The sequence below is a fragment of the Falco peregrinus genome, chromosome 2, assembly GCF_023634155.1.
Source record: "Falco peregrinus isolate bFalPer1 chromosome 2, bFalPer1.pri, whole genome shotgun sequence".
In the NCBI taxonomy this organism is placed as follows: Eukaryota; Metazoa; Chordata; class Aves; order Falconiformes; family Falconidae; genus Falco; species Falco peregrinus.
Window position 1 is genome coordinate 124189880 of NC_073722.1, and position 12877 is coordinate 124202756.

Consider the following 12877-nt stretch of genomic DNA (forward strand, 5'->3'; position numbering starts at 1 on the left):
AATGTTTGTTCCCCGCCGTCATTGAGCCAGAGTCCCGTCTGGAGACAGATTAGTTTCCCAGGACTTTGGTATTTGCCTTAAGCCTGCTCCACTTGCATGCATGGTCACCTGTCCTAGGACTTCTGCAACAAGAAGGAAACCAAACTGTGCCTGATCCACATCAGTGGTGTGATGGCTCCTTCCACAGGCGGTTCCTTTGCACCTCTAATACACGTGCTGATATTTGGAATTAAGCAGCGTTACTCCTTGGAGGGTTTGGTGATGCCAGGAGTTACGGGCTATGCAGGGAAGGGTGCACCTCAGCTGGTGTAAAAAGAAATAAGGTTTGAGGGGGAAGAGAATTGCCCTTTACTGCGACTGTCCTGCTATTTGGTAGGTTGATTTTGGATACATAAGCTGCCTAGCCTGGCACGGAGAAAGTATTCTGCAAGTCAAAGAGATAAAATAATTACATGATTGCATGCTTCTTTAAGACTTGAGGGCAATGTTCCTAAGTGCCACCAATTCAGTTACCACTCAGAGGAAGAAAAGGCTCCTAATCAGGCCTTCCCAGTAAGGGTTTATAAGAGTACCCTTGAGGTCAGCACTAATCCACAGCTTCCAAAGCAGAGGATTGCCCAACTCCAGGGTGAACACACTACTCCGGGCTGGGGAAGTGGCATGTGACAGCCATACTGGATGCTTTCCCTGCGGGGAGGGGTAGCAGTGGCCAGACCCAGCAAGAACCCCGTGGGGTGATGGGTGAGCCAGCCTCCTAGGGATGGAGAAGAGGGAGAAGAGGAAAGTTTCTTCATTTTCTTTATTTCAAAAAAAAAAAAAAAAAAAGAAAAAAAAAGAAAAAAAAAGAAAAAGTTTATTGCAAAACTCAGTGTTTTAGAGTATTTCCAGAGTCCACTAGGTCTGTTACAAACAAATCAGTAAATCCTGCTTTGAACGCATTAAAGCCTGCTTCTGGGTCTTCTGCGCTCGCACACACACATACTCACTTGCTCCCCTGCTCGTGCCGCTACACAGACAGCAACAGAAACGTACTGTGAGGTCAGTGACAAACATTATTTGATCTGTATTGGAAATTTTTGTAAAAAAAAAAAATTAAATTACAGTAGAACCTCGTGAATCTGCAGAACAGGGAGCTTCCACACACACGCAAAACCTGGAGGCCTTATCCCACTTCCAAGCAGAGTTGTAATAGCAAAGTGCTGTAGTGAGGTCTCATATCACAAAGACTTCAATAATCTTACAATTATAGTCTACAGAACATTTACCAAAATGCTTGAAGTATCATAAATTAACAATAAATAAAAACTACATCTTAATGCAACATTGTTATTTGTTCATTTACTCACTGATTCACAAAACTCTAGTTCTCTGTAAGGGGTCTTCCAGTCCTGGGTGCAATGCAGCGAGGTTCTGCTGGCCATGATAAAGTGCTGAGGCAGAAGAAGGACACGAGACCACAGGTCTCGGGCAGTGAGGATGAATAGCTCTAGCCACTTGGTTGCAAGAGTGCCTGTCTTTTTTTTTTTTTTTTTTTTTGACACCTAAGACAGAAAAAACACATCAAGCACCTTCCCAAGAGGTCGATTTTTTTGTTGGTGGTGGTGGTTTTCTTTTCTCAGATTGTCCCACATTTCTATGGCTGGCAAAATACAGACAGGTCAGCATAGCAGTTAATGCATGATGCCACTTCCACTTAAATACACAGAAATGTTTGGGGGTTTTCCCCCTCAAACCAAAACAGACTTGTTTTATTTGTCCCCCTGAGTTGCCTAGAGGCGTTAAGATGCATATAGGTGGGGTAAGCAAGCTTGCATCACTGGGAGGAGGAATCTCTCCCGTTAAGACTAAATGAACAGCTAATACATTGTCTTTTGTCATTCCCTTCACGCCTTCCACGTGCACAAGCTCCAGTTCATGTCTCAATGAAGTCAGCAGGAAAAAAAACCAAAAAACCAAAAAAACCCTCGTGCTGACTTTGGGGGAGCGGGGAGAGCCAGGGAAGGGGGTACGGCTCCGAGCAGCAGCCCCGTGCCCCCAGGGGTGGCAGGCTGCTGGGGCTGGGTGATGTGGGGCTTCCCATGATCATTCTGTGATGCGGCAGAGATTCCCAGGTGCACCTCTTAGCGAAGGTTTCAGGTACATTAAGACATACTGGGCCAAATCCTCCCTGCGGGGTTGGGCTGGTGGCAGCAGCAGAGCCAGGTCCGTTGACACCAGCTGAGGCCTTATGGAAGGAGATGCTCGAGCTGTAGTTTAGTATTTTTTTTTTTCCTTTTTAAATAACAACTGGGTTACCTAAGACCTACCTATTAAAAACAGCTACACTATGCTGTAAGAGTAAGTTTCCCAACAATTTCACAAGCTAGCAATACAAGATAGGTATTGAAGAGATGGATGTCAAGACAGCTTTCCACTATGCAAAAGATTATTTTTCCTCTCCAGTTTAAACTAACCTCCTTTAACAATCTGAGAATAAATTAATAAATACTAGTTAAATTAGAAACAGTACATCAGATCTGACTATCAATAGAAAAACAGTCCTAAGGATACCAGTTGGGAGAAGAAAAATGATCTTATGAAGTATGTGCAGTAATAACTGGCCATAAAGACATACAGAGCCTTATGACTTCCCAGCATTTGTGATGTTCAAGTTAATTAGAAACCATTGCTAATGTTCTTAAGTCAGCTATCTAGCCTAGCCTCCTCCTCAAATCTAAAACATGAGTCCATATTCTTCCAGAAGAGTCAGTTGGCTACTGGCGGTGTACAAAATGCTCGTCTCCAGTTTGTATCATCAGTTTCTTGCCTGCATGGTATTTGTGGTAGGGGATGGATGAGGACAGGCAGAGGCTGAGCTGCTTCTGCTGTTGCTATTCTCAGTTTGTGTGGATCGGTCAAACCTTTACTTATGCTTGTTATTGGGAAAGCAGGAGTGTGCATCACATCTTCATGCTAGACAGAAGTTACTCTTATGTGGCTATCCGTATTTTTCTATGGAGCTTTCCATTGTTGGTTAAAAAAGTTCTAATAATAAAAAAAGTTGTCGGTAGCAACTGTTCACATTTAAAATTTCACATTCCCTTTAGAATGTAGTTTTAAAACGTGGAGCAGAGCTGACATTTTCCCCAGTCTTGAGTAGATTAGATTGAGAAGGAACGGTTTTTTATGCCACGCCATCACAGCCTTTTCCTGAATTTTCTGCTTTTCCAATATCCATTTCAATAAAGTCATCTGGTGGATCTGGGGCGACCTCCACCACACTCTCCTGTGTGCACTGCTGCTGGCGGTGGCACAGCCCAGCCTTGCACGGTCTCACCAGGGACAGAAACACAGCACCCAGGACCATGCCAGCAGCACAGGAGTAGAAGGCTGAGCTGTAGTTCTGTGTCGTATCCACTAAGACACCTAAAGAAAACACACATACAGCAGTTAGCCACAGCTGACTCTCCTTCACCCATCCATTCATCCCTCCTATAGGATTTTTAATCCAGGTACCACTGCATCATTTGATTTGCAATCACAAGCTACTCAACAACAAGCCGATGCCAACTGAAAAAAGTAAAAACCTTGTCTCCAAGGGTACAGTGTTGTCCTCAGGCAAGTCAGAAGCCTCTGGGTACCACTAAGCCTGATGCATCTCAGGCATCTGTGTACCGCGATAGAGACTTCACCTTTCTGCAGCGAACAGCAGGAACACGCAGTGAGAGCGATTTGCTTCTGCCGCTCGCTAGAGCCTGAAGTGATGCCGGGTTTAGGTTTCTAACAGGATCAGGGCAGCACTGCAGTATTTTCCTTCTGAGGTTCCTCAGTGGAGACTGCCTCATCTGTGGGACTCTGCAGAGCTGCATTGCAGTAGTCTTCTGGCTCCAGGAGTCTAATACTAGTTGCACAGCTTTTAGGGTAGCACTACGGTTAGCACTGCCAGAACACTCTCTAGACAGAGACCAGCACCCATAGCTATCAAATATACCAAAAAAAAGTTAAGACTATAAAAGTTTGAGTTACCTGCAAGGGGTGGTCCAGCCAACCCAGCTAAGCTTTGAATGAAGACGTAGACTCCAGCCGCAGAAGACATCTTGGCGATGCCAACCACATCGTCTTCTGCCAGGAGGGGAATATGCGTGCCCGCCACCGTTCCCAGCATAAACCCAAAGAAGATGCTACATGTCATCAAGCCCCAGAAGTCAGAGGCAAAAGGGAAGGCAAACAACGCTACAGACAGCAGAACAACGCAGATGAGCTCGATGTAGATCTTGCGGATAGGCTTTTTGTTGAGGACCCAGCCAGCTGAAATTCTTCCAAAGACCTCTGCGATGGCCATGGCTGACAGTATGTACGCAGAGTGGTCCTTGCTGATGCCAAGGCTGAGGCTCAGGGGAATGATGTAGAGGGAGGGAGCGAAGAAGCCCAGGGTAGCGAACAGGCCAAAGAATGCATAACAGATAAAGCTATAGTCTCTCATCACAGAAAAGTCCAGTAGTTTGGTTTTTGGTTCTGGAGGGGTGCTGTTATTTTCAGCAAGTATCTGTACGTGTTCCTTTGGTTCTTCACTTTTCGGCTCTGCTTTGGTGTTTCCAGGCACATTGCTGGGTGAGGTAGTTATTTCTACTCCTGAGTCTATGGACTCTATTGAGGTGCGTGTTTGCTCATTTTCAAGCATGTACTTTGTCTCCGTGGGCTCTTCTGGAGGAGGCTGTGCTTTCACTTCTTCTTGCTCTTTGATGACAATGGGTCGCAGCAGTGATCCACAGATGACGATGCTTAGCTGTAGCACCCCGACAGAAAGCAGGCTGTACCTCCAGCCAATCTGCTCCTTCAAAGCAGTAATTGCTGAGGGAAGAGGGCAGAAGAAAGTGGAACTAAAAAAGCCTGTAGTTACACTGAGGAGCTCTTTCAATGTACAGCTAGTGAAGTAATGGGAGCTTCATCACTAGAGGGTCCAAAGCACCTCAGCTCTCACAGAGGCTGAGCAGGGGTCCCTCCTGGTCCACCCAGGGATCTGACACCCACATTCCTCCCACCAGCTGCAGCAGACAAGAGCTAGAAGCTGCATGTAACACCTGGCTAGCAGAACCTAGCCTCTAGGTAGTCAGTTTTGAGGTCCCAGCAGGTTTGGGATGCGCAAGCACAAAGGTGGTGTTATTTTTAGTGAATGAGAGCAAACCCAACACTCTGGTTTCCTCTCTGAGCTGACCCCACCCTGAAACCAGCTACTAGAGCTGAGAGACTTCCTCTGCTCAAAGGTGCATGTCACTGCTTCATTGCAAGCCTTCACTTGCAATCAAAGCAGCTTTGCAACAGGTTTCAGGCACAAGCAGGCGCGCGCAGCAGCAGACCACCTGAGCTGCAGAGGTGACACAGTGACTGGCACACAGTGTCTGGGGACAGGTGCCCAGAAGGCTGGAGCAGTTTGGCAGCCTGCGCCGAGCACAAGCCCACTAACCTTTAGGAACAGTTACGTGTATTGCAAATGTTTTGAATAGCTGAAGTCTTAATTTTCAGCCTGCTAGATCTATGCAGGGAACCTGGCAGGCTGCATATTGGTCAGGCACGTCCTGCTCCAGCAGATCATGCTGGGGAGGGCTCAGGCATCCTTAGACCAGGTCTCTGGCATTACTTGTAACCCTGCCACAGGCACAGGAGCAACCACCTGTGGGCTTTAGCAGCTCATGGGAATGTCCAGGGGCACCAGTTCTGTACTGATGGCCTTTGGCTCCTATTTGCTTGGGGAAAAGGACTGGAGCAACGCTGTGCTTTAGGCATGCACGTATGAAGCCACAGCGTTTGGGCACTGTACCTGGTGCAAAGGAGAAGACAGCAAAACATTCCCCTGTAGATGCCACTGCTGTGACCAGCGAACGTCTTTTGTCAAAATACTGTGATAAAATGGTGACAGTCGGGAGGAAAGAGAGGCAGTATCCAAGGCCTGTGAATAAATGCCAAAAATTGCCATAACAACAAGTAAGGGAGGGGGAAACACCGATGCAAGAACACGTTAAGTCAGCTTTCCCAGTGGCGAGATTACAGTATCATTTCAGCCAACTCAGCAAGTCATCCTGGAAAAAAAATCATTGGGGAAACCAGAATGTTATTTTTTTAAATTGGAGGGAAAAAAAAAAAAACAAACACCAAAAAAACAAAACCAAACCAAGAGGCCCAACCTCCCAAACCTGCTAAATAATGCCTTCTGTTCCCAAACAGCCAGCAGGGTCCGCTTTGAGGACCTCATTTGCTTAAAGAATTTGAGCCTGTAGCAATTGCTCCCCTAAGCAAGGTAAGCTCCTGGCCATGGGTGTGAGCAGGACACCCAGGCCAGACTGGGGAGGGGGAGAAGTATCAGAAAAAAAAAAAAAAAGAAAAGAGACAGAAGGAGAGGTTAGAGGATTTGACCCTGTGAACAGCTTTCATCTCCCCCACAACCCCCGTCAATCAGAAGCAATCAGTACAGCTGCACTAGCATGGTGGTCTGCAGGACCAAGTCCCAGGGTGGTCCCCAGGGTGAGACAGGGCAGAAAGCCAAGCCTTGAGCCCAGGCTGTCACCCGTACCAGGACAGAGAGGTCAGCTCAGAAGGGGCAGCAGCAATTCTCAAGCACTCCCCACACTATGGAGAGTAAAAAACAACCTGGCCAGAGCCACGCTTGCAGGAAGCCACAGGAGAGAGCAAAGTGTTCGGCTGGTAGGGGAATAGGACAACTCACCAGAGACGACACCGATGGTGACATACATGTCCACAACAGTGTGGGCAAAGGAGGCGGAGACCATGCCAGTGCTGATCAGCACCCCTCCGGCCATCACCACGAAGCGGTGACCAAAGCGATTGCTGAGGACAGTCGACAGAGGAGCTGGATGCGCAGGAGGGGAAGAAAGCCATGGTCAGCACCCAAATCTGCAACTTCACCAGCTATCATCTCCTTCAGAGGCTCTTCTTGTACCCCTGCCCAGGTCCCCGTGACATGCCACCTCCCTTCCCAGTTGGCCTCATAGCAGAGCATCCCCCTGGAGCCACTGTGGAGCACTGCACAGCTCATGGCACTTAGGATGCGCTAAAAAGTCATCAGAAGAGACCAAGACAGGTGCGGGGCAGCCTGGGATGAACCTGCAGCAATATCCACAAACACCAGTGCATTTCAGTGAGGCTCAAGTAATTTCTAATCCTTTTCAGCACCGTTACATTTTAAAACTCTTGGTTTTGCCCCCAGTGGAGAGAGCTGAACGGCCAGGCCAGGCTCAGCGACATGGACCACATCCCTGTACCATGCAGAAGGACACGAGATGGGGCTCAAAGGGACTGCCAGGCTGACAGAGACATTTATTGTTATTTCAGGGACATGCAGCCTCTGGGCTTTATGGCTATCACTTATAGTGAAGCCATTAGAGACACCAGGAGTCACAAGTACCAGGTCCTCATATGCTGAGTCAGCAGTACAACTGCCCGCTGTGCTTGTGCTGAACCCTGCTGCTCTTACCTGTGAAGGTCTGTACAAACACACATATGGATATTATCCAGGATATCCTGCTGTTGGTTTCATCAAAGCTTTCCATCAGATCATTGAAGAAGACGCCAAACGATTTTATGATGCCGTACGTTAGAGCTTCCACAAAGAAGAAAGCAAAAGCAATTGTCCAACCCCATCCTCCATCAGGCACTTTAGTATAAACATTTGGAGCCGTGCACGGCATTTTTACAGCTTTGACAGTCATTTTGATCTGGAAAAGAGGGGAGAAAGAGCCAGGCATCAGTTTAAGGTTAAATTTGCTGGAAGAGGCATGGCCTAGCAGCCAAAACACCCCTAAGGCACTTCTAGCTGGTCCCTGTGCTGCCCAGGGATTTAAATGCAGGAGCTGGGCTGAAGTTTCTGCCTTGGTCACCCCATGGGGCTCATTTCTCCTGGTGCCCTTTGAGCCCAGCACAGAAACTGTCTGCTCAGCACCCAGGCAAGCTGTTCCCATCAGCACAACCCAGCGCCTGGGAGCTGTCATCTGTATTTTGGTGCGTGGGGGCGGATGGATGCAGTTCGTGCAAGATCCACCACAGGACCCAGCGCGGGCTGGCAGAGCTGCAGGAGCTCCCCAGGAGCACCAGCTCTCCTCGCCATGTCCTCCTGCCCAGCCTGGGGTGGCCAGTGACATCTTGGTGCCACCCATCTGCTGTGGGATCAGTCAACGGCACAACCCACCGTGGCACCCTGCCGTGTCCTGAACCCACTGGGCAGCCGCTGGCACTCGGGGTGACAGTGACTCCTCGGGAGCCTGCCCCTCCTCCCCCCCCCCCCCCCCCCCCAAAATAACTGCTGCAGGGCTACCAAGCCGGGCTGCCCACAGCGCTGTAGCCTCACAAGAGGCAGTAGGGACACCCCTGCTGCCACCAGCTGCCTTTGCTGTCCCCTGCAGCCCTCGGGGTCACAGCTGCCCCCAGGGCAGGAGGAGGCTGCGGCCCTAAGGGCTGCAGGGGAGCACCCTTAGGAGGTGAGCACCCTGTGTACCACTGGGGGGTCTCTCCAGCCCCGCTCTGTGCCACCTGGGGATGCACTGGGGCAGGTTTTGTCCCGCACGGGGCTCCTGGCCACACCTGCAAGGCAGGGCACCCCGCGAGGGGACGGCGAGGTGGCCGTGGCCGGTGGCCAGTGGCCATGGGCTGCCTTGGCCCCACGCCCGTGGTGTCCCGGGCACAGCGTGAACCTGCGGCTCTTGCGGGCGGCGCGTTTCCTCCCCGTCCCCAGCAGCCACCAGGCATTTCCCTCCTCCATTTTATACTCCAGATCATCGGCGTGACTTTCTCGGCAGGGAAAGCCAAGGCGGCTCCGGCAGCGCTTCCCCATCCCACGGGGGAACTTCTCACGGAGGAGCAGGCGAGTGCGTGCGCGGTCCCGCTGACACCGGCACCCACCGGGACCCGCGAGCGCTCCGCGGGAGCCAGGGGTGGGGGCTGCAGACACCCACCGGGGGCTCCCCAGAGCGGGGCAGGGGGCTCTGCACCCCGCCGGCCCTTCTGCAGTGCTGCGCGGTGGGTCCAGGCTGGTGGACGGCCCCGGGAGGGGGGGAGCTCTGCCGAGGGATGGAGCGAGGCGTGGGCTCCAGCATCCCCCGGCGCTGCCTGCGCCCCGCTCTGCGGCAGCCCGGGCCGGGGGCTGGGGCAGGACCACCGCCGGGTGCCCGGGAGTTCGGCCTCTGCCCAAACTTTGTGGGAAGTGCCTGGACCCCCCCCCCGCCCCGAGAAAGGCAACGGGGCTGCAATGCATTCCTGTGTCTCTGCACAAGGAGCGGGGGAGATTAGATTAGAAGGAAGCACGCTATTTAGAAGCAGAAAGAAAAAAAAAAACCACCACCACCAGCACCAACCCAAACCTTGGCGTACATGATACACGTTTAAAAATTAAAAGAGATTACGGTGGGAAAAATAATTAAAAATTAAAATGCCGGAGCTCAGGGGCACGGCGTGCCCGCCCGCCCACCCCCCCTCGCCTGCATCACTTTCCGAACATTTCAGACCTGATTTCTGCATCGCCACCGCCGCACCGGCTCCTCGGCGTGCGCCGGGGCCGCCAGCTAAAAATAAAGGGATGCGGAAAAGGGGAGGGGGAGGAAAGCAAAAAGGCAGGGAAAATAAAAAGAAATAATAATAATTGGGGTGAAAAAAAAAATCCGAACAAAGCCCACCCGCCCTGCCCTCCCCTCCCCCGGAGCCCCCGGGCGGGAGCCCACTCACCGGGCGGCGGGGTGCTGCGGCGGGGCTAGGGGCTGCCCATGGCCAGGGCGGGCGACCCTCGGCGGCGGGGCGGCGAGAGGAGGCGGCCCCGCTGCCCGCCGGCCTCCGGCCGCTGCTGCTCCCGCTGCCCGCGGCGGCGGCTGCTCTGCGCTCGCTCCCAGCCCTTATATACCGGCTGGAGCCGGTCTCCGCCGGCGGCTCCGCAGCGCCATGTGCGCGCCGGGCCCGGCTCGCCCCAGCGGCGGCGCCGGCACCGCGTGTGCGGCGGAGGGCGGCGCTGCGGGAGGGGGGCTCGGCTCTCCCGGCGCCCCCGGGCCGGCACCTGCCGGAGCGGGCTGGGCTCCCCCGCCGCGCCTCAGCCCCCCGCACCCCCCGCCGAGCCCGGGGGCTGGCGCGGCGCCGGGCGCAGCAGGTCTCCGCCGGATCGCCGGGCCGGGGCTGCGCTGCGGGGTGGGCGCTGCTGCACGGGGGGCGGCGGGGGGCACCAAGCTGTGGCGGTGCGGAGCTGGGGCGGGGGCACCAAGCTGTGGCGGTGCGGAGCTGGGGCGGGGGCACCAAGCTGTGGCGGTGCGGAGCTGGGGCGGGGGCACCAAGCTGTGGCGGTGCTTGTGGGGGGGAGTGCCCCACCTGCCCGTGCAGCCCTTGGGGGGCAGGCAGGAGTCCCATGGCAGGGGCTGTGCCGGGTGGGTGCCCCAGTTCTGAGTCCTTTGGTGCAGGATGGGCCCGATCCCCTTCTGGGGAGGGGGCACGATGGCGCCAGTGGGGTGCGGTGGCGCGCGTGGGGCCGCAATGGCATGAGCAGGCAGCCAGCACACTGTCCCGGCACGCTTCTGGCCCTTTGGGCAAGCTCGCCTTGGTCTGGCCAGCTCCTGCCCTCCTGGCCCTGCCGCAGCGGGATGCCGCGGTGGGATACAGCACCGGGAGCAGCCGGGTTTAGGCCGGGCAGCCGCCATCCTGCTCAGCGTGTGAGGTGCTGGGGCTGGGATGGGGCTGAGCACACACCAAAGCCCTGCACGCCGTTTCTGGACATGCTGGCGTGCACTGGGCCCAGCCGTGCTCTGGCATGGCGGGCAGCGTGTGTTGCATTTTTAGGGGAAAACATCTCCTTTACGTAGGGAGGTTAAGAAGTAGTGATTTGTGAGTCAGACTGGAAGCAGGCGAGACCCAACTCACCACCTATGTGGACGGGGAAGGAAGGGAGCAGGGGGAGCAGACATCTGGCACGGAGAGCACGGGGCAGGAGTCCTTCCCATGCCCAACAAAGGGGGATGGACCTAAAGCCATGAGTGCTTTCGGGTTTCCCCTGTATTTCCCTGAAATCAGTAAAAAAGAGGAAAATCTGACAGCGTTGTGTTTCCCATCTCAGTGCGTCACAGCCACTGCCATCGCTGCGTGCTGGTGCTGGCCTCGGTGTGCTGGGCACGGACAGATGCTGCTGGGGAGGTTTTGGAGCCTCACACCATTCCTTGGGGCTCATGGTGAGTGACCTGTGCCCGCAGGTGACAGCAGAGGGCTCAGGGTGGGGTGCTGAGCAGACCCCTCCTCGCCTGCCCTCCCGTGCTGGCCCGGGACCCCAACCGCGGTGTTCTGTGTTCATGTGGAACCTGGTGGTTTGGGTTCACGCCCCTGGAAAAAACACCCAGGTTAAAAAGCTCCTCCAGCGCCTCACATGTCAGCCAGGACTGCTGTGTCTGCGTGGGCGGGCGTCCCTTCTGCTGCTTCTGTTGGTTTTGTCGCTGGGGGGTTGCTAGCGGGGCAGCACAGGTGTGGGTAGGGGGTAGCGGGGGCAAATTCTACAAACTTCTGACAAATGAGGTGAATTAGCTATTGCCTTGACTTGGGGGCTTTGAGAAAGCTGCCGCTGATTTCTCACGGCAATGCCGGTCCAGCGGCCGCTGGTGATGCTCACATCCTCACAGGGAGGTTTCGACACCTTCACCCCTTGCAGGTTTGTCCTGAACAAGCTAAAATCCAGGTGCTGGCCATGGGGGGCGATGGGGACTGTGCCCGGTGTGTCCCGGGGAGCCTCCTACCGCCCTGCCCTGCAGGAAGCCCCTTCCTCCGAGGGGTTCTGCCTCCCAGGGGTACGGACGAGGGGCAGCCCCCGTGTCTGGCCTCCAAGAGCCGATAGATCCCGTTATACAAGCCTTTCCTTGAGAATGGGTCACCCTCCCAGAGCTGTAATTCCTCCTGGCAGCGACAGTGCAAGTGGTTATGGGACAACAAAGGAGGTTTGTGCCTCCAGGGGAGAAATAAGAACGCAAATATCTTTGGCATGAAAAAACAAAAGCGATTTACTCCTTGGTATTTCTTGTCAATACTTTGCATCTGTCTCCGCTTCACCTTCCCATTCCTTTCCTTTGGGCTTTCCAAGTGCCGTAAGGCTTTGGGGAGCGGTGGGGGCCCCAGGGGCCCCGTGAGAGGGACGGGGCTGGTGGCTGCAGCCTCTCCAGCCCAGGGCTTCCCAGCTCCCCTGGAAAATCCTCGTTCCCCATCTTGTTTGCCTGCTCCGGGGGGATTTCCCCTTCTGCAGCCTGGCCTTGGTTTGGCCACATCTTGCCGGGTCCCTTTGCCCCGGCACATCGGCGGTGGGTCAGCCCCGTGCCCGGCGGCGGCTCGCACCGGGACGTGCTTCTCCATCCTCCCAGGGGCTCCCGCGCCGCCCCAGCCAGGGGCCTGGCCGGTCCGGGGGTCCGTAAGCCATGGCGGAGGAGGGCAGGTGTCCTGGCGGGGGGCATGAATCAGCCGGGAGCTGGAAAACAGGGCGGGCTGCGAACAGGCAGGGAGCGCGGGCCCCTGCCTTCTGCCACCGGATGGTCAGGGACTTCCAGTTCATTTATTCTGCTGGGGTTCGCCCAGCCCTGCTCGGCATGGGTAATGTTTGCTCTGAAAGACGGGCGAAAAACATTCTCCTGTCTCAGGAGCTGGCAGAAATCCTAGTAAAGCTGCAGAAGTATGTTTTTGTCGGTGCTGCTTGTTCTGTTAGGGGAACTAGTATAAACTATTCCAGTAGAAAACCTTTTCCTGGAATGAAGTTTTGACTCTCTTCAGAGCATTGTCAGGACAGCTGTAGTGGGAATGGAGCTTTGCTGGTGACATGCTGGGCACGAGGAGGCCTGACGGGGCAGATGCAGAGCTCATGCACCCCCTGCCCCATGGGCGAACCCCT

General features: G+C 54.4%; 2 protein-coding genes across 5 annotated transcripts in view; one reads left to right on the forward strand and one right to left on the reverse strand.

Annotated features, from left to right (window-relative positions):
• Positions 1 to 12877, forward strand: part of ARSG (arylsulfatase G) — a 36363-nt gene that overhangs the window by 511 nt on the left and 22975 nt on the right. Inside the window, exon 1 of one of the 2 annotated variants that reach the window (XM_055795887.1) lies at positions 10335 to 11186. The exons of the other annotated variant lie outside the window; for it this stretch is intronic. The gene's annotated coding sequence lies outside the window, so the exon portion shown is untranslated. Of the gene's footprint in view, positions 1 to 10334; positions 11187 to 12877 lie in introns of those variants that run through there. 2 annotated transcript variants of the gene reach the window in all.
• SLC16A6 (solute carrier family 16 member 6) lies at positions 837 to 9856 on the reverse strand. 3 transcript variants are annotated; one of them, XM_055795884.1, is made up of 6 exons: positions 9709 to 9856; positions 7469 to 7709; positions 6701 to 6844; positions 5798 to 5926; positions 4006 to 4830; positions 837 to 3405 (listed from the first exon to the last, which is right to left on the reverse strand). In XM_055795884.1, the coding sequence occupies exons 2-6, from the start codon at positions 7701 to 7703 to the stop codon at positions 3164 to 3166; spliced, it is 1575 nt and encodes a 524-aa protein (XP_055651859.1). In that variant the 5' UTR covers positions 7704 to 7709; positions 9709 to 9856; the 3' UTR covers positions 837 to 3163. The 3 variants fall into 3 exon arrangements, with proteins under 3 accessions (XP_055651859.1, XP_055651860.1, XP_005237574.2); XM_055795885.1 differs by lacking the exon at positions 9709 to 9856 and adding an exon at positions 8682 to 9442; XM_005237517.4 differs by lacking the exon at positions 9709 to 9856 and having other exon boundaries at positions 7469 to 8270.